The 25784-nt window shown below is 38.0% G+C and overlaps 1 protein-coding gene across 1 annotated transcript; it reads left to right on the top strand.

Moving 5' to 3' along the window:
• The first annotated feature begins 17 nt into the window (after positions 1–17).
• LOC124171229 (vacuolar protein sorting-associated protein 18 homolog) lies at positions 18–22979 on the top strand. The gene is made up of 20 exons (XM_046550374.1): positions 18–414; positions 492–675; positions 1099–1253; positions 7163–7339; positions 7590–7779; positions 7890–8011; positions 13678–13890; positions 14036–14152; positions 15197–15309; positions 15398–15509; positions 16850–17026; positions 17254–17398; positions 18545–18717; positions 18949–19084; positions 19802–20032; positions 20920–21071; positions 21169–21266; positions 21447–21615; positions 22017–22156; positions 22771–22979. The coding sequence occupies exons 1-20, from the start codon at positions 346–348 to the stop codon at positions 22832–22834; spliced, it is 2937 nt and encodes a 978-aa protein (XP_046406330.1). The 5' UTR covers positions 18–345; the 3' UTR covers positions 22835–22979.
• The last annotated feature ends 2805 nt before the right edge of the window (positions 22980–25784 follow it).

The raw sequence follows: 25784 nt of genomic DNA, 5'->3' as shown, positions 1-25784 counted from the left end.
AGCCAACCAAGCGCATCGACTGGGGAAGTAAATATGACAAATAGTATGTTTAGGTAAAAAATTGTCTGGGCGCCTCACCAGTTTCTCTCCGTGTGTACGTAAAAATATTTTGTTTCCTAGCTTACATCTAACTAAATGAAATTCGAACTGGCGGTAAAGTGCGTGACAATGAAGTAAAGCTAGGTACCGCCCACCATGACATCTCATATGTAAAGGAAAACCAACTCCACAGCTGTAACATACTTGTACATCGTTTAGGTAAAGTGCCATTGCGTTTGTTCAGTGTGATGAAAGATGATAGTGATACCTTAAATATAGGTCCGAAATTATTCGATTTTCTCCGCGATGGCTTCGTATTACCAGTCCAGTCAACCAATTCAGAGAAGTAAATCAGGTTTACCCAGGCCGGAAATGGTAAGTTCATTTTGCTTATGATTAAAATACAACGCATTAATATTAAGGTCATTCAAAATATTATTTTTATCAATTAGAACAAAACAGGAGTTATTTACATGAAACTAGAAGAAGATGTTCCAATATTCAGCAAATACAAGGTTGATTACCCCCTTCAAGACAAGATATGCCATTTAGTTGTTAGCAGTGATATTCTAGTCCTTGCATTGGCAAATAACAAGCTTCTTCGAATTGACTTGCGCCAGCCAGATACACCTGAAGGTAAGACTAGGTTTCAAGCTAGTGTTGACATTCTTGCAATGGATTGAGTTGATTAACAACTCTTTTTGTGGCCTTCTCCTTCGCTTTGAAAGCCTTGATTATTATCAGCTTCATAATTCTACCTAAGAATCGAAACTTAATAGATATTATATCTAGCAGGGATTGAAACGAAGGTTGGCAATGTCTCAGACTTAAAACCCACTTATGGTTTGTAGGCATTCGTTAGCGAGTGCTGTGTTGTTATACAATCATTTTTTGTAAAATTTTATGCCGTTGGCCGCATTTTTAAACGATTAATCCTGGTTATTACAGTATTTTCAACGGTTGTTGGCATTTTCTTACAGCCTAAATTATTACATGTGACTTAGCTACGTAGTACCTATTCTGGAAAACCATCTTATCCATTGAAATTCTTCTTTTCAGAGATAGACATCAATAAACACTTAAACCAGACTAAGATCTCATCTTTATTTTTGGATCCATTGGGAAACCATTTATTAATTAGTCTTTCACCAGACTTGATTGGTGCTCAGGCTGAACTTCTTTATGTACCCAAAAAATCTACTAGAGCTAAACAGGTAAAGAATTCTTTGGGCAAATGTAGCATCTATTACATTCAATCTTTCAATTCATATAAGATAAGGACAGATCCAGCCAGGGAGTTTGGGGAGGGGGAAAGAGAGTTTGTTGGCTATATAAAACAGAGAAAGTGAAAAAAAACTCACCTAAAGAAATAACATTGTCAACTGACATGGTGTATACATAAGTGAACAAACTGGATGTGTTAATCTTCATTTGTTTCATAAACCATGTCCTGAAAGATTCTAAGGGGGCATCCATTATTCACGTGAGGCGTTTAGGGGGGGAGGGCTTCAAGCCAATTCTCACCTAATCTCACATGGGGAAGAGGGGGGGGGGGGGGAGGTTCTGGGAAGTATCATGTAATTTTTTTTCTTCTAGAAACGGAGGAAAATGGTGATCTTAGTAATTGTAAATACTAGTCTCGTCTTATCCATTATTCCATCATGGGGGGGGGGGGGGCACAAGGATACCTTATAATACAAAATGAATGCAATTATAATGGGACCGTATAAAAAATCTTGCATATTTTTTAAGGCTATTGGGGGGGGCACGTGCCCCCCCACCCCCCCTAGAACTGCTTATGTTTGGGGAGCATGGTAGTCTATTGGGTATAGAGCCCTTGGCTGCTGGTCCTGGGTTCGTAATCCTGGGTGAAGCCTTCAGATACCCTTAACAAAAATCCTCAAAGTGTGAGGTGGCCCAGGAAAAGGAACTGGCCCCATCACATTAATGAGTGGAATTCACATTCCTGTAGCTTAGTTAGGGGTTATCTCTACCCTCACCTATCCATATCTAACTTCTGGTTGAATCACTGGGTGAGTGATCATCATTTACTGTTAGCTCCGAAATCCTGTTGTCTCAAGTTTGATATGAATGATGGATTAGCAAAAAAAAAAAGATGCAGAAAATCCAATTGGGTTGCAAATAAATGTAACTTGTTTCCAATTGCTTGATGTGATCTTAGCATTCTAAAATTGTTGCTTTTCTCTGCATCCTTAAAAAAATGGGTTTTTTTGTATGCGGTGTTAAACTAGGAAGATTTTGATGGAATTATTTTTTATTATGTAAGTGTTTCTGTTGTAAATAGTTACTGGGGGGACGATGGTTTTAGATTCAGGAGGAGTGGTAAATGAACACGACCACACGTGTTGAATAACATGGCGAAACTGCAATTTATTAAAAGAACAAACTTCCGGTGAAGAACAAAAAAACAAATGAATACAGTAATACGATAGTTGGGAGATTACCAGCCATATTCAAACAAAAACAATCACAACACTCTCCCTTAATCTACCAACTTTACATTGCATTTTTACAATTAACCATACCCAGAGGAATAATGCACTTGCGGTGTGCAGTCACATTAAGTGCCTTAGTAAACACATCGGCAATCATTTTTTCAGATTCCATGTAATTGAGGACAACCTTCTTATGCTTAACAAGTTCCCTGATGTGATGAAACTTCACTTCTATATGCTGAGTGCGAGCATGCAATCCATTGTCAGAGGCTAATTTTAGTGCACTCTGGTTATCATTCCATAAAAGAATTGGCCCCTTCCTACCACATAACTCAGAGAGTAACCCCTTCAAGTAAGTGGCCTTCCTACCTGCAGAGTCAATGGCAATATACTCTGCCTCGGTTGAAGACAAGGCAGTTACACTTTGTTTTTTACTCTCCCAGCAGATTGGTCCACCAGCAGACACAAAAACATACCCAGTCACTGATTTTCTGTTGACGTCATTAGCAAATGACGCATCAACAAAACCACAAACATCCGGATTATTCTCAGTCCTTCGGAATTCTATTCCTGCATCAATTGTTCCTTTTAAATACCTTAACACTCTTTTCACACACTGCCAGTGTTCATTTCCATAGCAGTTGTTGAACTGGCTGAGGTAATTGGTAGCATAGGATATATCAGGCCTGGTACACACTGATAAATACAGTAAACTTCCAATCACTTGTTGGTAAGGTACACTATCACACGTTATCGATTCACCCTTGGTCAGTCGAGTGCCAGGAACCATAGGGGTTGACACAGATTTACATTCTGCCATCCCCACCTTACTCAGCAAGTTCAAAATTACCTGTTTTTGGTTCAACTTTACTTTACCATTACCCATTTCTACCCTCATTCCCAGGCAATCCACGACTGATCCTAAGTCTTTTACCTTAAAACAAGAGTGGAGCTTTTGTTTCAGTTTCTCAGCTTGAACTTCATCATTAAAGAATACAAAAAAGTCATCAACATAAACACATATTATAACCATGGATGCACCATCTCTCCAAAAATAAACACAAGGCTCATGTTGAGATTTCTTAAAACCAACACTTAATACGACTTCATCCATTCTCTCATACCAGGAACGCGAAGCCTGTTTCAGGCCATAAATGGCCTTCTTTAACTTATACACTTTACTTGCATCTGAAACAAAACCTTCCGGTTGGTACATGAAAATGTCTTCACTTAGTGAACCATTCAAAAAGGCTGTGGAAACATCCAAGTGATGTACATGCAAACCATGAGCAACAGCAATTGAAAAACACAATCGTAAGGTATCATGTCTCACCACAGGAGCAAAAGTGTCAAGATAATCAATACCATAACGCTGAGAGAAACCCTTAGCTACCAGGCGAGCCTTATACTTGTCCACTTCTCCCTCCCCATTCCGCTTCAATTTAAAAACCCATTTGCATTGCACTATATTTCCACCCTTAGGTCTGTCTACAAGATCCCACACATCGTTTTCCTGAAAAGAACTGATCTCTCTTTCCATAGCTTCTTTCCAATGAATTTTATCAGTACCATTTAATGCCTCGGTAACTGATGTAGGTTCTACCTTTTCATCACATGCTAAATATAACTCAAAACCAGGAAATTCCTTCCTTTGCCTTTCCCTCATAGGATACCTCCTTTCACCTTCATCGACATTATTTCCAGGATTTATTTGCACCTCATTTGCATCCGCAAAAGACAGATTTTCAATATCATTCTCTGCTCCATGAATGTGATTGACATTGGCATTTGTTTCACTCTGACAATGAACATCATCACTGACATTACACACTGAAGTAAATGGCAAATCATCATCTAAGTTTACAGGCACAGGCATACTGAAAGAACCCTTCTTCCCTTTACCAATAGCCTTAATTGCAGTGAAACTATTTTCAATGAATTTAACATCACGAGCAACAAGAATTTCTCTCGGGTTTTCAGGATTAAGCAAACGATACCCCTTGGAAGCTGAAGAGTAACCCACAAAGACCATTTTCTTGCTCCTAGGATTTAGTTTATCCCCCCTTATTTCCTCAGGGATTAGAGCATATGCATCAGAACCAAACACCCTGAGCTGATCATAGCTGACTTTCTTACCTGACCACAGGACCTCAGGGACATTGTCAGGGACACTCCTGTGGGGGCTTCTGTTTAATAAGTACACAGCAGTGTTAGCTGCTTCTGCCCACATCTCCTTAGGACTTCCTGCGTGAAAGAGCATGCATCGCACTTTCTCCAGAATGGTGCGATTCAGTCTCTCTGCTACACCATTTTGCTGTGGAGTATACCTTACAGTTCTCTGATGTGTGATTCCTCTGCTTTTAAAGAAATTCTGTAACTCATCACTCAAGAACTCAGTTCCATTATCAGACCTGAAAATTTTCAACCTTTTACCAGTTACATTTTCAGCCATATTTACAAAATCAATCACTCTCTGCTTGGTTTCAGACTTGCTCTTTAAGAAATAAACAGTCGTTCTGCGAGAGAAATCATCTATCAAAGTAAGAATGTACCTTGACCCACTCCATGACTTTACATTAGAACCAAAATCACACAGATCAGAGTGAACAAGACCTAGTACCTCATCTGCCCTAGTACCTCCTTCCTTAGGAAAAGGATTTCTGTGCTGTTTTCCAAGAACACAAGCATTACAATCATCAGCAGGTTCATACTTGAAATCAATGCAATCACTTAATTTATCCCGCAACAATATCATATTTTGCATACCCAAATGACCCATTCTTTGATGCCACAATTCATAATCATTAATATTGCACACAAATGCCTGCTTTGATTTAACATCCAAACGGTATAACCCATTACTCGTTCTACTTGCAGTAGCTAGTTCTGTACCATTACAGACAAAGTCATCATCATACATTTTACAACCCTTTTTATCATAAACAACAGTGATCCCTTTGTCGGCAACTTGACTTACAGAAATCAAATTTTCTTTCAATCCAGGAACATGCACAACATGTTTAAGTTCACAAATGTGATCACTTACATTTAGGTTCACAGATCCAACACCTCTGCTTTTAAGCTTACCGTTATTTCCGACAGTAATCTCAATATGACTGTCAACGTCACGACAATAATCATGCATACGGTCTTCATGGGGTGACATATGCACGGATGCTCCGGAATCTACAAACCAATCTGAGTCACACGATGCAGCCGACAGGGCACACAGAAGACTTCTCAGCGGTTTCCTATTTTCTCCTTTCTTCTCTCCCTTAACCTCGGCTCTGTTCTCGTTCGGATCCCTCTTCTTCTGCGACTGCGGGCATTGTGTTTTAAGATGCCCCTTTTCACCACAGTTCCAGCACTTCCACGCCTTCACAACTGATGAACTCCCAGCCATGGTCGAAGAGTTGTACTTCTTGCCCTTGGAATACAGGGCAGTGGTTTCGGGAACACTCGCATTTTGACCGGCACTCACGCTCTTCCGGTAGCTTTCGTCTAGCAAAATCGTCTTCACACGATCCAAATTTAAGACATTCTCCCCACTCGTGATGGCCATGACAAGATTGTCATACGAATTTGGCAGCCCCTGAAGCAACATTGCTGCAACAAAGTTTTCCGCCATCGGCTCACCGATACCCTCGAGCTTGTGTGCCAACATTATCACCTCGCTGATATAAGTGTCCATGGTTTCAAACTTTTCGAGCCTCATTTGGCACATAGAACGAAGCAGGGATACATACCGCCACTTGCCTTTATCCTCATATGCCTTGGATAAAGCATTCCAGGCATCCTTTGCCGTTTTAGCTGGCCTTACATGGGGATATACCACAGGCTGCACCATAAGGCAAATGTCTGCTAAAGCTTTCTCGTCCCTACGTTCTTTACCTTCGCCATTATCACTTCCCTGGACACAACTCCACAATCCATTACGACGTAAATAGTTCGTCATCGCGAACGACCAGTCATAATAGTTTTCCCGCCCAACGAGTTTTTCGAAACCATACGCCTGCGAAGTGACCTGAGATTCTTGCATCTTTGCTACCACACGGTTTACCACAAAAATAAAGAAATCTGAATTCAGCAGCGCAGTGGAAAGTGCGATGGGCCCATAACCTGTTGTAAATAGTTACTGGGGGGACGATGGTTTTAGATTCAGGAGGAGTGGTAAATGAACACGACCACACGTGTTGAATAACATGGCGAAACTGCAATTTATTAAAAGAACAAACTTCCGGTGAAGAACAAAAAAACAAATGAATACAGTAATACGATAGTTGGGAGATTACCAGCCATATTCAAACAAAAACAATCACAACAGTTTCATAAATATTACTTTTGTTAACAATTTGACTGGATTTTTAACGTTATATGTATGGTGCATGCAATAAATGCCTAAATTGGTTCTCTTCTTTAATTTAAGATTGCATCTAAACAATGAAAAGTATTATGTGGTTTGGTTTTTCAGTCAATTTTGTCACTGTAAATTTAGATAGCACTTGTTATGATAAAGGTAATTGGGCGTAGCTATTGAGATGCTTTGCCTCTGGTGTTAGAATTTTGAGAATATACCTGATTAAAGCTATCAAACAAGACTTTCACTTTTAATTGATCAGTGTTGAAAATTGTATGCTGGAAATCTATTTTTCACTTTTGTATTGCAGTTGAGCAAGTTCAAAGGACATATAATAACAGCTGTTGCTTGGAATTTTGGTAATGATGCAGAAAATACTACCGGACCAATACTACTTGGAACCTCCAAGGGAATTATTATTGAAAGTGAAATTGGAATGGAGAATGACCGAATATTTCAGACTAGCTTGGAGCAATATTGGAAACAGGTGAAGGATTTTATGCATTATTCGTTCTCTAAGAAGTTATGTCCTAGTACTTTTTATTTGCATTTCAAATGAAAATTTTGAATGAAATCTTGTTAATAAAGTGTCCGTTATTGCATCATAACAGCATCCATAGGGTTAAGTCTTATTAATGTTTGCACACCAAAGAAGAAAAATTTTGTCTACTACCTATGTTGTTAAAGCCAATGGCCTGTTTGGATTTTCCCTAATTGACCAGATGGTATTTTTGTAGGTATTTGACATTGGAAAAGGAAGTGAAACTCCCATCACTGGAATAGAATTTCATCATGTTCCCAGAACCGATAGGTATTTTATTATTGTTACCACCATAACTCAACTTTATCAGTTTATTGGAGAAACTGTTGGATCTGACGAGAGACCTGTGCTGCAACAAATATTCAGCAAATATTTCTCTAAACCAGGTATGTAATATTTGTTTATTCTTGAAAATATCATTATTGTGTATTATTAAATGCGTAATCTTTTCATAATAATTTTATTTTATTTGGTTTATTTTTTCCTTCATTCACAGAAATGTTCCTGGCAATGGTCAGTTCTTTATCATATTCAAAGCTGCAATTCCATTACCCGAGCTCAAGAAGTGTGCCTAAGAATGTTGCCTGGTTAACAGGATCAGGACTGTATACCGGAAAGGTAATAAGGCTACAACTTTTTAATATAGTCTGCAGACAAATATTACATATTTAGTCTGCATACATATGTAGTGCATTTCAAGTTTTATATGAGTCATTTTTGAAAATGCTTAATGGATATTGCGCTAGGTCAAATATAAATGCTTGTTTTCAATCATCCTTAGTGAAGGATATTTATTTATTTATTTATTTATGTCACACCAAAAACAGCACTAAGGCCTTTACATTGGGCTTATAAACAAAATAAATTATATAAATATAATAATGAACATGTAAAAAAAAATAATAATATCATAAGTAACAATCATTTTCAGCTTATACAACAGATACAAAGGTCAGTGTCAGAAAGATAGACTTTTCACTTGGTTATTAAAATTAGAGCGGGAGGAGAAGATGTCAAGAGAGGAAGAAGTATTGGAGACTGAATTGAAAATAGAAGGTAGGCGGGAAAAGAGGGATCGTTGAGATATTGCCAGACGGAAGTTGGGCTGGTGTAGAAGTTCAGTATTGCGGGTTTTGCGAGCAGGAATGCGTAGTGAAAAGAAGGATAGGAGATCACTGGATCTGAAGGACCCATTTAAGATGCGGTAAAGAAATTTGATGTCTAATGTCAATCTGCGGTGGTTGGGGTGTAATAATCCAAGTGAAAGAAGTATTTCGGCACGTGAAGAGAATCTGAGGTGAGGTATGCGGTGTCGAACTATTGCTAAGAAGAAATTGAGTGGACGGTTGATTAATTTTAGTGTGGTGGGAGAAGCAGTTGACCAAATGGGGGAGCAATATTCGAGGATGGGTTGCACACATCCGATGAATACTGATTTTAATGCACTCGGTTCGGATATCTCGCTCATCCGATATAGGGTCCCAACCACTGCCATAGCCTTGTTAACAACGGTTTTTATATGTTCGTAAAAGGTTAACTTTTGGTCAAAAGTGACGCCTAAATCGGAGTGGGATAAGACAGAGGGAATGGGTTGATTATTTAGTGTATAAGTGGAGGTGATAGTGCTCTTCTTCAGCGAGAAAGACATCGCAGTAGATTTTCCAGGATTCACACGCAACTGCCATTTATTGCACCATTTCTCTAGCGATTGAAGAGCAGTTTGTAAAACCAGGGAATCAGCCGCGGTGTTAACCCTTTTAAATATTTTACAATCGTCGGCATAGAGGAGAACACCACAACTAGAGGGAAGAATGTCATCAACAATGTCGTCAACGTAAAGAGAAAACAGAAGTGGGCCTAATACACTGCCTTGAGGCACGCCAGAAGAAACGGGTAAGTAATTCGACGAAAAACCTTCAATTAGAACTCTTTGGCTGCGGGAACTCAGGAAATTAGAGATTAAACATAAGAGAGTGCCATGGATATTAAAACGCGACTGGAGTTTGTGGATGAGGAGGGTATGATTAACAGAATCAAAAGCTTTAGAAAAGTCAATGTAACAGACATCCAGCTGGGACCTGTTTTCGAAAGCAGAAATTATATGATGGTGCAGTATAGAGAGATTGGTCAGGTAGGACCCCCCAGGAAGAAAGCCATGCTGCGAAGGCGATATGTAAGGGAGAGTGAAATGAAGTATGCGGTTATGGATAATGCGTTCAAAGATAATAGATAAAATTGGTAATATTGAAATGGGTCGATAGTTCTCAACTATGTCCCTAGGGCCAGATTTCAAAATGGGGGTTACATTTGATTTTTTCCATTGTGAAGGAAAAATTCCAGATGAAAAGAACCTGTTGAAGATTATTGAGATTGGAATGCAAAGACTGGTAGATGTACGATTGAAAAATAATGAACTAATGTCATCGGAACCCGTTGATTTCGCCGTGGGCAACGAGGACAAATAAGATAACACTTCTGGAGGAGTGGTGGAGACAGATCCGAGGGAATGAGTGGAAATAGGCTGGACAGGAGGGAGATAGGTGTTCGGAAGAGAATGGGCGAAGTTGGAATGAAAGTAATTGTTGAATGCTGAAGGCCTAGAGTCCCCTGTATACGATACACCACCAGCAGATAGTGTGCTAGGGATGCGAGCTGTTCTTCTTTTCGCGTTAACGAGGGACCAAAACCTTTTAGAATTAACATTAATATCGTCCAAAATCCCTTTCACGTAGTTAGCGTAGTCACGGCGAAGAAGGAAGCGGGTGTGGCGACGGAGGTTTGCAAAGGTCTCACGGGTCTGAGGACTGGGGTGACGCTTACATAGTTTCCAAGCGGCACGTTTATTTTTTAGCGCTAAAGAGGTTTCTTGGGTTAACCAGATGGGCCGCTTCTTCGACACTCGTCGCAAGGGGACGTAATCCGCGATAACAGCATGAAGAAGGTCATAAAATAGTTGAAGGGCCTCGTCAGGGGACCCGCACTCCAGGAGGTCCCAAGGAAGAAGAGAGAGTACGCGGTTAATGGCTGGCCAGTCCGCTTTGTTCCAACACCGGAAAACCCTGGCAGGCGTTGAGGCCGAGGAATCTCGACGGCCGGGGGATAGTGGAAGGGCCAAGGAGCACTCGAGAGAGTCATGGTCTGTGGTGAAAATATTTCTCCCAAGAGCAACGGAGCTCACTTTGGAGGAGGACAGAATATAATCCAGCGTTGCCGAATTTCTTGTGGGGAAAGGATTACACTGGTTGAGGCCAAGACCATTCACGAAATGTTCAAGGAAAAAATCGTCCATTGGATTGCGTGGGGAACCAAGTGACGAGGAGGTCCAGACGATTGATAGATTAAAATCCCCAAACAGTAGCACATCACCTAATGCACGGGCACGTAGCACAGATTCAAAACAAGCCTCGAGCGATGACAGTTCTGCTTTAGGTGGGCGATAGAAACAACCAACAAATAGTTTCGTGCTGTAGTCACTGGTGTGGCTGGAAGGGACATGGATTTGAGTCCATAGTATTTCACAGTTGGTCTCAAGATCGGACCTTCGGGTTGCAGGATACTCTAAATCGATGGCCAATAAAACACCGCCCCCACGGGAGCCCCGATCACGCCGAAAAATTTGGTGCGTGGAAAAAAAAGCTAATTCACTATCAAAAACGTTCGCGTTAAGCCATGTCTCAGTTAACGCAATGATCTTGAATGAGGAAAGTTCGGAGATGTGACACGTCAAATCCGAAAGCTTATTTTGTAGGCTTCTAACATTTTGATAGTAAGCGCTGCACAGGGGGCCGGGATTAATGTTCACGTCACTGGCAAGAAGAATGAGGAGGGCGACGCGCTTCCAAGCTGGGGCGAAGCGGCCTCTGTTGCCGCGAGAGGTCCCGGTGGTGACGGGCGCACGGCAATGGTGGGTCGGAAGACCGGCGACGGCGAAGCCATTCCAGAACAAAGCCACTTTTCTGCATCTAATCCCGTTGTATCCTGAATCGTTGATCGCACCGATAGCTGGGGAACTTACACACTGTTGAGGAACCCACTTTGACGTCCATGACGACGTAATTACCAAAGTTACGGCAAAAACTAGAACACACCGAAAAACACACATTCTCACACCGGCGGCCATCTTGATGAGAATATCAGTTGCCTCTTCTGACCATTGCAGAATCATAGCCATTTGAAACTGGAGAATGATAACCAATGATCCATAGTAGATTTATAGTAATTAGACAATTTTTTTGGTAGTGGACTCATTTACCAATTTTTTTGAAGTGTGGATAGTGATAGTTTGAAAAATGTGCAGTACAGTAATATGTACAGTACACTCCCAATTATCCGGGCTAATGGGGAGGGGCGGCATAAATAATTGAAAAACACGGATAATCCAAACTTTACTTTTATTTCTTGTAATTTTCATAATTTACGTAAATCAAACAATCAATTATTACTTACGCATGTTATCCATTATTTTAGATTGATTTTTGGAATCGTTAAGAGCTTTCTCTTCCCAACCACGATCTTTTTCGCGGTGATAACGTGATCGTCCTCGTATTCCTACTGCTTCATATACCTTATATGTCTGAATATAATCCCCCTTTTTTTTCCAAAAATGCCCGTGGTAAAAGTAAAGGGGGGACAATATTCAAACGCATTTTTTTAACTTTTCCCGAAACTGAAGCCTCAAAATTAGGGGGGGGGGACTATATTCAGAGGGGGACTATATTCGGAGAAATATGGTAATACCTGGTTTCCATAAACCACGCACCCGTGGCTGCGAGGTCACGGATTCAGAAAAATGGTTTGCACAAATGCTTTGAAACCACTGCACAACATTGGAAACTACACTGACAGGCATCATGCTGAGTAGTCGCGTTTCGCACAAGTTGCCTGGGATGCAACTGCTGCGGGACGCGGATCCGTAATCACTGAGCCTGATCCTGCATGGTGATGCTTGGAAAAGAGGAGCACGGACCTCCCATGAAGGCAAGGGGCACGCAATTATGCCATCATGCAATAGCGGTTAAAGGAAACCAGGACTTAAGGCAAAATGTTTATGCAGGCGATGCTTAGCTATGACTCATGCTATCTCTACTTCCACTTCCCCCACTGCTTTCACTTCTGCTATTCCATTCCTTTCCAGTTTGGCCTTCAGTGGTAATGGCGTAAACATGCCCGAGTGTGACGAAATCTCTGGTTCCCTTGGGGCGTATTCAACCGCATGCGAGGCCACGGCAATAATTACACATTTGCGATATGAAATACACAATCATAGATTGTAAATAAGATTTATCTGAATTTACGAATGATAGACTATTGAAGAACCTTCTAAAATAAATCAAGAGTTTTTCTTCTGCCGTTGATCTGCCGTTGCCTTAAATGCTGGAGCAGACGCCCAAGTAGACTTGAAACATTCCGTGTCAGCAAGTAGATAACATAATTCCACTTTAAGAAGGGAATTAAAATAGAAATAATTAGCCTGGTGTAACATTGTATTTTAAAATGCAAATGTCTTGGTGCTTTTGTGTCCGATTTTATTTTTTACAATGATCACAGAAAACTTAGAAGGACCGTGAACTCATGCACAGATAATCTGCAACCCAGAAAAACTTCACCCAGATAATTGGGAGTCGGCTGTAGTTATGTTTATACTGTGGAATATAAACATGAAAAAATATGCATTTTTTCAATTTACCTCCCACTTTTCAAGCTATTTTTGGCAAAAAATTTATGGCCTTCACCCTTTCCCAATAAAGCGATTATATCACATACTCCTGCCAAGCAGGTTGCCGCTTCTCAACTGCATGTCGGCCCTGCATTGCTGCTTAGACTCTAGTGTATTGTCATTCCTTCTCTCGATGAAAGGTTCCTTCTGATTGAGTAATTCAACCAGAGCTCTAATGATCTCTGAAACTAATAAAAAGTGGGCTCAACATTTTTTTTTCTTCCGAGAAAGTGGTTGGATAAGGTATTTTTTTCATCATTATTTGTTTTTCCCTTCCTTCTCCTGAATTCTTTTAATAAATGGGGCCATTCACTCGGAGCTGAAATTGCAATTTATTAAATGAATTCAGTTGATGTGTGAGGGAAAAATAATTGAATACAAAGAAATCTTCCTCTTTCCAATAAAAAAGCATTGTTCAATGAGCTCATTGCATTTTCGGCTCTCAATGAACGAATCCATCATCTAAACTTTGGCTATTAGATGCATGAGTCCTATAAAGGTTTTGATAGCCATTATGTTATCTTCATACTTAGGCACTAAATAATTGATGGCAATGTTTTAATTTCAGATTGATGTCTCTACTCTAAGTGGAGCAGATACAGTAATATTCCATCCAGATATGGTCCAGTTTCCAAAAACTACTGATCCAAGTTTAGAATTGTCCACCACTCCTCTTTCCTTCATCTTAACGGAATTCCATGCACTTCTTCTGTATGTTGACCATGTGAAGGGAATATGCACTCTGAATAATGAATTGATTTTTGAAGACATGCATAATGAGGTATGTTGTAGAAGTATATATTTTTAGTGCTTGAGAATTTAGGGAAAGATTAATCATCAGTTTCTTGCTGTGTCTATTTTTTTTGATGCTGTATTGCTTAAATGGAAATTTTAATAATACATTCACATCATATCCATTTTTTCAGGCATTTGGGCAGCTCATAAACATCACCAAAGATCCCGTTAGGAACACTATATGGGCATACTCTGAAAAGGCTGTATTTAAGTACAAAGTAGCAAAAGAAGACAGGAATGTTTGGCAGGTAATCTTAATTACTTTATCCGGGCACAGGAAATTACATGAAGGGAATCAGGGGTATAAGCATTTGGGTGTAGTTCATTCCACTGTTGGTAGTTACATACCTATAGGTACGAATCAAATCAATATCTTTCCTAATTTTTCTACTTGAATGTAATTTTACGTTGTGTGTTTTTACGAGTAAAGTCATTGGTTTTGTAATTTTTTGAAGAATCAGCACAATTGTGATCCGTTATTTGTATATGCATGTGTAATCTCTGTCAAAAGCCAACAAAAAGTCCTCCTCTGTCACGTACGATATGTTAAAAGTGATTTAAATGTATCATTAGCAAATATAGTTAATAGAAGATCAGGGCTGACAATTAGGTAGCACTTTATAATTTGTGTTAATTTATCTTTAAATTTTGGGGGGTACAGTACATTCCCGATTATCGGGGCTAATAATGGGGAGAGACGGCACGAATAATCGGAAAACATGGATAATCCAGGTTATACTCGTATCATTAATGCACTTTCAAGCCATCCATTTTGAAATTTTCTGCTTAATTGTATTAACTTGGCCTCTATTTTCTGAATAAGTGCACTTCGTATTTACACTGCATCGTTGGGATGATGGATTGACTCAAAGTGGTGTTTCCACAGAGCAAGGTTCAATGATGAAAAATTTTTAAATCTGGATTATTTGAGATAAGAATTGTAAGGGCATCCACGTAAGTGTAATGTAAACCTAAGTGTCTGGTTGTCTTGAATTTCAGCATAAATAGTCATTAAATTGAGTTTCCAAAGTGGCATTGTTAATCCATGATGTGAGCCATAATAAGAAGCCAAAAATTACCACAATTCTCTCACAGAAATCTTTTCTCCGAAACTGCCAACAATATACACTAGGGCAAGGAGGAGAGGTGTATCTTCAGCAAGTGGCTTGAACATTCATCAATTTTGAAAAATGGCACCCTTATGTAATTAGTTTAAATGGCTATTATTGTAATACATGCTTATTATTGAGTTGTCTAGTTATTCTGACGGGTGTATTGGCAAACTTTTTCAGGTTTATGTTGAAAAGGGCATGTTTGACCTTGCCAAGCAGTATTGCCAAGATAACCCTGCCCACATGGACCAAGTGCTCATCAAGCAAGCTGAAAGTTTCTTTGAAGAAGAGCAGTAAGATTTTTTTAGTCTTATATTCCTGTTCGTGTGTTTTTTTTAGTTTATGTATGAGTATGGATTTAAAATCGGCATTGAATTCCAGGTATGAAGAAAGTGCCATACATTATGCAAAAACCCACTGCTCATTTGAAGAGATTGCCCTTAAATTTTTGCAAGCTAATGAGATAGAGGCTCTCAAAATGTTCCTTATTAAGGTTAGTGTGATATTTCTTATTCCCTCTTCTTAATCATTCTCTCCTTTGAATATTTTAACTTGATTGTAGCTTCAAAGGTTCTTCGTATCTCATATAACTTCTGTTTTTTCTTCATCCACTTTTCATGTCCTTTGACCCCTTTATAACTTTCGAATGCATGATTGTTCTGAGCTTACTTCCCTCTGTTACTCTCATAAAAAGGAGAAGTAGTCTGATTTTAGCAATTATTTTTTAATCTGTTTTGGTGAGTATAGATCAGTTTAGAGGTGGGCACCTCGACATTGGAGTGCATAAGCCAAGTCTGTTAAAAATAAGTTTGTGAATCTCATGGAATACACTGAGCACTAGGTTGCACGCGATACTTTATCTTACTTTTGCACTTCTAATCTTATGGGACTTAATTTTTAATCAGTTGTGACCAGTTGAGTTGACACCAAGGAAAAGAACTATAAATATCAACAATCATAGTTTTTAATACATGTATTCCAAAAAAAATCTTTAAGCTTCTGTCTGTCTCTACCAAGTTACGGTAGAAAGTTAGTCAACCAATAAATTGTATCTATCTAGGCAAATTATGCTTAAATTGATCTTATTTTGCTTTTGGAAATCACTGCTGGAAAAAAAATTGGCAGTGAAGTAAGAATTATATAGTTAATCTTTGAATATGGCCTCGACGAGTAGTCCATTTTTCCAATTGTCATTGTGAAATAATATGACATTTATGAAGTAATAGGGTCTTAGCTGAAGAGGCTTAGGTGTTTAGAAACAGACCTATTGTTTATTCTTAATCTAGATCCTGGAAATTAGTAAAATGGTTCATGACTAGACAAATAATAGACAAATTAGTAACTGATTATACAGTAAAACTCACTTATAGTGATCATTCATGTAACATGTTCCCGCCTATAACGAGGTGAGTTGGACTTTCCTATGATCACTAATGTTAATTTTCCTGCATGTAATGAGTTCAGATGATACAAAATCCCTGCTATAATGAACTATTCTTTGGTCCTTTGAGGAATTATTTCCTATTTTATAAAGAAATTACGGCCATCACCTCATAGTTCCACTGTTGATCTTAAAATCATTCCCATAACAGCTGTTTAATGGAAAGGGTGGGACGATGGTTAAATATTATGGATCTCTTGCTTAAATTTAGACGATTTATGGAATATTAGCTGGCAATCCTGTGATTTATTGGGGCAAAATCCTTTTTATGGATTTAACAAAATCCAATTTATTACAAAATGGAACGATAGTCCCCTAAAATTCATTGTAAGCGAGTTTTAGTGTAGTTTCAATGTATTTGTTTATTCCATGTAATTTTTATGATTTTGCAGAAGCTGGAGACTTTAAAGGAAGGGGACAAAACTCAAATCACTATGATTGTTGTTTGGGTCACGGAATTGTTTCTAAAGCAGCTTGGCACCTTAAAAAATGAAGATAAGACTGATACACCTGAGTATATGATACTGAAAAGGGAGTTCGACGCATTCCTAACAAAGAAAGAAGTCATAGTAAGTAGCCTTTTGCATTATTGGATGGAAATTTTGAGCTGTTGTAATGCCTCTGAAAATTTCATTTGAGTTTCCTCATTATGTTTGATTGCTGGTATACCATCTTTAATATAATTTATTTACATTTAAAGACTTAGTTATTAGTTTATCAGTGTGTGAAAGCATGATGATTTTGTGATGAACTTTTGGGAACTTTGGGATGGTTATTTCTTTCTAAACTTTTTTAGGGTTCTGTAAGAGATAACCAAGATACCCTGTACAAACTGATGGCAAGCCATGGGGATAAGGATAACATGATTCAGTTTGCAATGTTGAACCGGGACTTCGAGAAAGTTGTTCATCACCACATCAGCAAAAATAATTTTCATGAAGGTATGGAAAATAATTTTTCATCATCATCACTGGTCAACAATCCTAGGATTGGTTTGATGCAGCTCTCCACTCAGTTCTCCTATCAGCTAATCTTTTCACACCTACATATTTCTTCTCTTTCACATCTCTCTTTACTTGTTCCATATATTTTGTTCGAGATCTTCCTTTTCCATTCTTGCCTTCCACTTGTCCTTCGACGATTGTCTTCATCAGGCCATCATGTCTCAGGATGTGGCCTACAAGGTTGTTCCGTCTTCTTATTAAGGTTTTCATGAGGCTTCTCTTCTCTCCTACTCTTCTTAGGACTTCCTTGTTTCTAACTCGGTCGATCCATTTGATTTTCATCATTCTTCTGTAGCACCACATTTCGAAGGCCTCTATCCTTGCTTTCTCCACTGCGGTCATTATCCATGCCTCACTTCCGTATAGGAGCATACTCCAAATGTAGGTTCTTATAAATTGTTTCTTTACTTCCATATTTAAGTTTCCCGCTGTAAGCAGGTCTCTCTTTTGGTGGAATGCTCTCTTCGCCTGGGCTATTCTGCTGATAATTTCTTTCTTACCTCTCCCGTCACTGGTTATTTTGCTTCCCAAATAACAGAATTCATCCACCTCTATCAGTTTTTGCTCCCATTCACTGGAAATAATTTTTTGTGCTCTGTTTTTATAAACTCAATGACTATGAGGTTGAGCTATGCATATAAGTACGGTATTTACTTAGGATGGCTTCCTAGGGCTCACTGAGATAAGCATGTGGGAATTGAATGTATTGGTTTATTTGAATCCTCATATGTATATTTATATGGAGCAACTTGGATCTGCAGTGCTTCCTTAACCTCTTCATAAGGTGGCATTCTTGTTTATTATTTTGCATTCATGTAATGCTCTTCCTCCTTGAGTGGTTGAGATATCATGGTGCAACCCTCGATTTATCCTCAATTTATGATAGATTAAAATTATCACAAGAAATTGTTGTCCTACATCATCTTAAAGGAACTTGAAATCTATAGCTTGATTATTGTCACCTTAAAAAATGCCCTTACTATCACTTGATGCGTTTAAAGAAAGATGCTCTGCATGTTTAGTTTTAGTAATTATAGTGTGATACATATTTTCCCTTACTGACCCTTAGGTTTTTCTTTTCAGCCTTAGAGATTTTGAAAACTGAAAATAAGAAAGAATTGTTTTATCAGTTTGCTCCAACCCTAATGCAAGCCATTCCCAAGCTAACATTCCAAGTGATTATAAACCATTGGGGAGGCCTTGATCCATCCAAGCTGATTCCTGCATTGATAACTTGTGACAAGAACGATGCACAGGTAATGTAGTTCTAGTTAATTGTCCCTCAGGATCTTAAAATCACTTTTAAAATAGGTGTTCGACATTTTGCTTTAATATTTAACAAAAAAAGCCAAAAAAAGCATCAATTGAAAATTGAAAGGATTACAGTAAATATGTATATGTATCTATATGATAGATGTACTGTGCTATCTAATATTATGCCTTGTGCTTCAAATTTCTGTTACCATGTTTATCATGTTATTTTCTAGGTTTTAGAGGTAATCAACTATCTGGAATACTGTGTTTATTCCCTTAGAACACAGGAGCCTGCAATTCACAACTATCTGCTGACTTTATATGCCAAGAGAAATTCCCCTAAGTTGATGAGTTATCTAACTACTCAAGGTAACTTTCCATTTTCATGTTCAAATTTATTTGTATATTATATAGTCATCAATGAAGTACACTTAATGGCAAATAATGATGTAAGTAGCATTTAAAATTTTCAATACTGTGGGTAAACTTTCCAAGATCTTAACATCAATTGATCCTCCTAGTGATTTTAATGATTGTATGTGATGTCTTTAGCCTTCAGTTGTTGTGGAGATTACATTTATTGAAACTCTTTTTTGCATACTGACACTTTCTCTGAGTTGCTAGGAAGAGATACAATGAGGTGCTTGCTAGAAATATGAACTGTAATTCAAGAAAATGTAACACCTTAGATTAATACATTATTGCAGTTATTGTTTTTTATATTAGATTAGTTTTTTATTCTATTTAAATTGAGTCAATAGACAATAGTTCACAGCATCTGAACAATAGTTATTTACGTAGTCAGTCTGTCAACTTGCCACACTGAAAAGGGAGTTTGAAAGCCAAGGTATTGACTCACTGCATCAAGGGAGTTAGTAATGAAGTCAAAAAGACTGAAGTGGTGCATGTGTATAATTCAAGTGTGCTGAAAACTTTTTAGTTTAATTATATACTTCTCTCTTGTTGCATTAATACTTTCCTTCATCAAAAGCAAACTTTACAGTTGGGTCAATAATATATAATATTTTGTTACACACTGAAATTAGTTTTGTTTGAAAAACTGTCTTTTATCCTTCTACTTAACAGGGCAGGATGGTCGATTAGTTTGCTATGATATCCATTACGCTCTGAAACTATGCCGTGAGCACAACCTCACCGAAGCTTGTGTTCAGCTGTCTACACTTCTTGGGATGTGGGAGGCTGCAGTGGACCTTGCTCTTCAAGTTGGACCTGAGCTAGCTAAACGTACTGCTTCAATGCCTCCGCCTACACCTGGTTCTGATCCTGACTTGCGTAAAAGACTATGGCTGAAAATAGGTATGAATCATGTCAACTCCTCACACTAGTACTATTTTCTCCCTTTCCATTCACTGGAATGAAATACATATGTAATTAAAATTTAAAAAATCATTGATATAATTGCCTGTGTTGTATCATATTGAGGGAAAATTTTAATTGATATTTTCTATGTAATCTATAAAATAGGTTTTAAAATTGAGGCTGTCTAGCTTTCTGCCTCAAACCGCTACTTTATCTGTGTTAGGGAATTATTGTTATGTCTGTATTGGTCAGTTTTGAAGCCTGTTGTGTTGATGGAAGTTGTGGACCCTACACTACATATATGTATGTTTATTGATAATTTTTGGTCCCTTTCAAACCTCTGGCATAGAAGAACAAAGTAAATATTGAAAGAAACAATGCATATTTCCGAAGGTCGATCAGGGAAGTTTAAGAATTATGAAAAGACCATTCTGCATCAGCCAATAAAACCATTACACTTTCGAGCATAATGTGAAATGTAGTTTTCAAATTTCAATACTGGGAACAGCAAAAAGTAGCGACTCATAAGGCCAAGATTATGATCAAAAGATCTCTTCAGATGGCCTGACAAAGCCATGGGATTCCTGGCATTGTTTTTAGACAAAAAATATGTGATTGATACCATACATATATGTATGTTACTAATTACTTGTTAACATCAATGTTGACATATCATCTTCAATATAATTTTAATTCCTTGTTATCTCTTCATTGTATTTATGAGGTAAAGATGTTCAGAATCAATTGATTAATGCTAGACTTTCATATTTTCTTTTGCTTGTTATTTCCTTGATTACTAAAGATATTATTACCTATAATTCAATAGCATTAGTGCCAAATTCATTGACTGTATTTGATCATTAACTTCAATTTCCTGTTTGTAGCTGAGCATGTGGTCAAGGAGAAAGATGATATCCAGGAAGCAATGGAATTTATTCAACAGTGTGATCTGATCAAGATTGAGGATATACTCCCATTTTTTTCCGACTTTGTTACAATTGACCATTTCAAAGATGCCATTTGCACCTCATTGCAGGTAAGATTATTATTTGTGAGCTGTTGGTATTAGGAGCTCTGGTTTTTTTTATGTTTTGAATTACTCTTGAAGCAGTTGATTTCATATTTACATGAAGGAATACAACCAGCATATTCAAGATTTAAAAGAGGAAATGGATGAGGCGACCAAATCTGCTGAGGTCATTAGACAAGATATTCAGTCATTTCGAAATAGGTGAGTAGAGGATTATCTACCCTAGGATAAGGGGGTTATCATAATATTAGTTGAAACTGATATTAATTTGCATATGTTCACTTGATGTTGATATAATCGGAGAATGTACTAAATAATGTTTTCCCTGGGTGATGTTGTAATTGCATGATCGTAGCAGATGTTCTCGATTTATCTTTGCAGACATACTGTCATTAGAGCACATGATTTGTGCTGTGTTTGTGACTGCCGGCTGTTAGCAAGGGCTTTTTATGTGTTCCCATGTGGCCATTTATTTCATTCAGACTGCCTTCTTCATCAAGTTCATCCACTCTTGCCTACAGGGAAGAGAAATAGGCTTCATGATTTACAGGTTAGTCATTGTTAATTTTCTCTCCAATATGCCTTGCTAATTCTTCCCTCCTAAGATTTTATGTATTATTTTTGGAATCCATAATTCCAATCATATGAACATATGCAGTGCATTTAAAATCCCAAATGTGATGGACAGGGCTATACAAGTTGTTCGGCCTGACCTATCCCCTCCCTAAGGGGAGGCCTTCTGTGAAATCTCTGTCCGCTCATGATTCTTAGAAATGTCAGTATTTTTGGAACTTATCATTTATTTGCTGTCTTAAAGACCTAATTCCGTAATATTTAAGAGTTTTATGAAAGTTTAGCCAATCTTGAAAGAGATGTACTCCCCTGTAAGTAGTTGCAGTTCATCATCTAATGTTTTGTAAAACTTGCATATGTTTCAATTATCTTCCACAGAAACAGCTGGCAACTTTCTCTTTGCGAGATGATACAGCTTCTCTAGGATCATCTTCACTTGGTGCTAGAGAACAAATCAAGGGTGACATTGACAACATTGTTGCATCTGAGTGTCTCTTTTGCGGGGAAATGATGATCAGGTAAATAATTTGTTTATCAAGTTCCTTGTAATAGTTTGTTGCTGATTGATCTTTTAGAAGATACTTTCATTGAGGCTGGACACTCGAAATAAATTGCTGTGTTTGCTTGTGCAATAAACCAATGGGAATGTAGAAATGTGGCCTTTGCCTTGGGAAGAAAACTACTTGATCTCATCAACCTTGTCTGGAAAAAGGGGTCATAAATTAGCATATCAATTTAAAATTCAAAAGTATTTTATAATCATCATTTTTTACTACCTGTGTCTATACCCTTCTATTTTTCCTTCAATTTTTCTGGTCCCTAATGCTTATTAGTTATATGCATCATGTTTTTGTTTTGCTTCATATTAATGTTATTCAGTCTCAAAGTAGCCTTATCTTAACATTAGCTGCTTTCTGATGTAATCACCTCATTGGTATCATGGACTACTGATTTGGGTATTTTGATTCTCATCAAGATATATTAGAGCATCTGAATTGAAAATTATGATAAGGAAATACAAAAACAATAATGATGAATCATTACTTATCTATCAAGTATTAAAGATTTAGTTCTTTTAATCAATTAGATTATGTTTGGTATTCCATAAAGTGTTTGAATTTTCTTTCTCCAGGTCTATTGACCAGCCCTTCATTGAAGATGAAAACTTTGACCGTGTATTTAAGGAATGGCTGTGATTGCATGCATAGTAGACATATTTCTTTTTTTAAGGTTTATACAGCCTTTCTGTTTTGTATTTTTTATTTGTGTGTATGTGTGTGTGGTATGAAATGCAATATTGTAATATTTTTGCTGAGATTAAATACAAATCATGTTTTCCTATTTGGTGTAATGGATTATTTGTATCCTAAACCATGTTCATTTACGATATCTATTGAGGTGATATATACTCCATTCTGATTGACTCCTGGTAGTCGGGTAATTTTAAAGTTGCAATTGGGGAGTGATTGAGTGGTATGCGGGCTGCCTATACTGGTTATATTTCATCAGTTAAAATGTATGAGAAAACCAAATATTTCATTCGATGTGCTATTGATTTCATTTTCATTTTGCGGAAATTTAGGCATTTTTTGGTTTGATTATATAGACAGTCTGCACTTATTCTGTCAGGAAGACTGGCAGTCATTCTAATACTGCACCTGTGTCTTTCCTTCATCACAAAGATAATGGTGATATTGCTCACTTAATGATTTTAATTCCTCTGTTTCATGCTCTGAATATTTCTGTGTATTTATTACTGAACATTTTTGTTTCTAATGAGATTATGGAACTTAGTAAACTTCTCATAGGATTTCAGGTGCAAATTATTTGCACCTGTTGAAACTGGTTGATGTTAAAATCATATGTGAAATTTACAAAGTTTTTTATTTAACATGAAGCAATGTCACCGAGTCACGCCTCAAACTATCAATTTTATTTGAGATTCTGGAGTTGTTTCTACTACGTGAATTGGTGGCAAACATTATGAAATTTATCTTCACTTGAATACAATCTCTATCCTTATCATTTTGCATACGATACTTCATCGGAGGTGGACTCTTTGTGGACAGCCCTCTTAAACAACTCTGATAATGGACAAAAATTTTTTTTAGCATCTCAATTTGACTAACCTCAAGTTAGTCACAATTGCCTGTACTTATGAAATAATGTTTTTGATAACTATATTGAAAAATATACCTGTATTCACTTAGCCCTTCTAATCCTTCTGACTAGTAGCCAAGCCTACCTTAATAAGTTTTGAACCACACCCTGCAATATGGGATAATGGGGGCCTGACCTTATCCTTAAGATGAGGAACATTTAAAGCGTTATACTGTCTACCTCCATGAGATGCTCAGAGTTATCAAAGTTTTTCCTGTCCATGTATTTACCAGTAAGTACCATCGTAATTCCTCAAGTTTTTTTTTATTTTTAAAATGTAAAATATCATGGAATGTCCACATTTAAACTTTCTCAATCAAATCTTGCATTAATTTTGGACTCCCCTTTGTGGTAGGTAATTATACGTTACTGGTGTGGAGGGTAATATTTCTCAACAAAAGTAGATTTGCTTGATCTCCATAGAGAAATTGATGGGCATGATAAGAATTAGTCTTGTGGCTTGAACTTAAGAAATACAAACTTGCTGTGTAAAAATACGTACATTATTAAGATTTTTATATTTTACTATAGTATGTCTATAGCCATCCTGGCAGGATGGTCGCCCGTAATCCGCTAATAGGGTCATATCATCGCTAATTTAAGAGTTCACAGGAAATCGACTTCTTTAATTCCTGTACCGTTCTAATTCTAATCAGCTGTTCGTAAGCGATACTCCTAAGAACTACTTCCGAAAGTGCCGGCTCCGAGCCAAGTTTCACAGCATCCGTGTTCGGCCATTCATTGTCAGTTAAATTTGCTCTCTAGTGATAGCGCGGAGCAACAGGTCTACTAATAGACTTCCGAGGGACCACGCGGAGTTGTCCATGACGTCCAATGTTGCATCGATAGACGATGATTCAGGCGCTCCGCGTGCGAAATTTGCGGAAGCGCCCAATCGACGCTGGTTAGGGTATTGCGCTCGCGATGCGCTTCTGAAGATGGTGAGCGACGTCCGTAAAATTTCAAAGAAACGCATTTCAAGCCTGGTTACACAATAAATTAAAGCGTACGAGTGTAACCAGGTCTTAATAAAAGCAGATGGATGAATAGAAATTTGTCGGGCCCGGTGGCAACGGGTTACACAGTTCTTGCCTGCTTTTCCTAGCGTCGCGGGTGCGAGTCCCGCCTGAGTTGGTTTTTCACCACTCAGGACCTGGTGGTCCAGTCCCTGGAAACAGTGGCGCAGCGAGGGGGGGGGGGGGGGTTTGGGGGATAAAACCCCCCCAGAGCTCAGATAAATTTTTAATTTTAATCTATTTTACTTAATTGGATTGATATCGCTAATAGAATAGTGTAAGGATTAATAAAATATCTCTCAGAAAGCCGTAAAACTCAATATTTTGAATCATTTTTCTTAAAATTCCGCAATATATTAATCTCGCATATACCGCTTATCCTGGTGGGTAGTCCAAACCCCCCACACACGCCGGTATTAGATGCACCTAAACCCCCCCCCCAGCCTTGATTCCAAGCTGCGCCCCTGCCTGGAAAACCTGTAAACCTATGTCTTCAAGGATTCTAGGGTCAAAACGGGCCAGGGACAGAATCGTGAGGTTATCTATTTTTCATCTGGAACACATTTCAATTACTTGATGAATACAAACTTATACCCGAAGATTATTCGGATGCCGATTATTTTCTTCGTCGCGCTCAGGGAGCAGTTGATCTCCAATACGTCGTGAAGGGCATGCGATATTTTTCGTGCTTGATTATTTAATGAAAAACTGGCAGACTTCTCGGCCGAATCGCAGCTTCAAAAATATGATTAGACCATAGGTTGTAGCGATGATTTTATTATCTAAATGCAAATGAATTATCTTGGTGGTACAATGAAACCGCTACGGAACCATTTTTTTACGGTCTTCAACATTGCGTTGTGCCAAGAAAAAATACAAGCGTTTTTTCTCATGCTGACGGAAACCTTCGTTATTTATTAAGAAACCTCTCATTATCATTTTTACCTAGAGCGTTTTTATTTAATAGAGG

Source organism: Ischnura elegans, chromosome 1 (genome assembly GCF_921293095.1).
Source record: "Ischnura elegans chromosome 1, ioIscEleg1.1, whole genome shotgun sequence".
Taxonomy (NCBI): Eukaryota; Metazoa; Arthropoda; class Insecta; order Odonata; family Coenagrionidae; genus Ischnura; species Ischnura elegans.
This window is presented reverse-complemented; position numbering and strand designations above follow the sequence as displayed.

Coding starts and splice junctions, on each gene's coding strand:
- LOC124171229 (XM_046550374.1), top strand. CDS start 346: ATGGCTTCGTATTACCAGTCCAGTCAACCAATTCAGAGAAGTAAATCA. Junction 21,616..22,016: donor ATAGGCTTCATGATTTACAG/GTTAGTCATTGT, acceptor TATCTTCCACAG/AAACAGCTGGCAACTTTCTC. Junction 22,157..22,770: donor TGCGGGGAAATGATGATCAG/GTAAATAATTTG, acceptor TTCTTTCTCCAG/GTCTATTGACCAGCCCTTCA.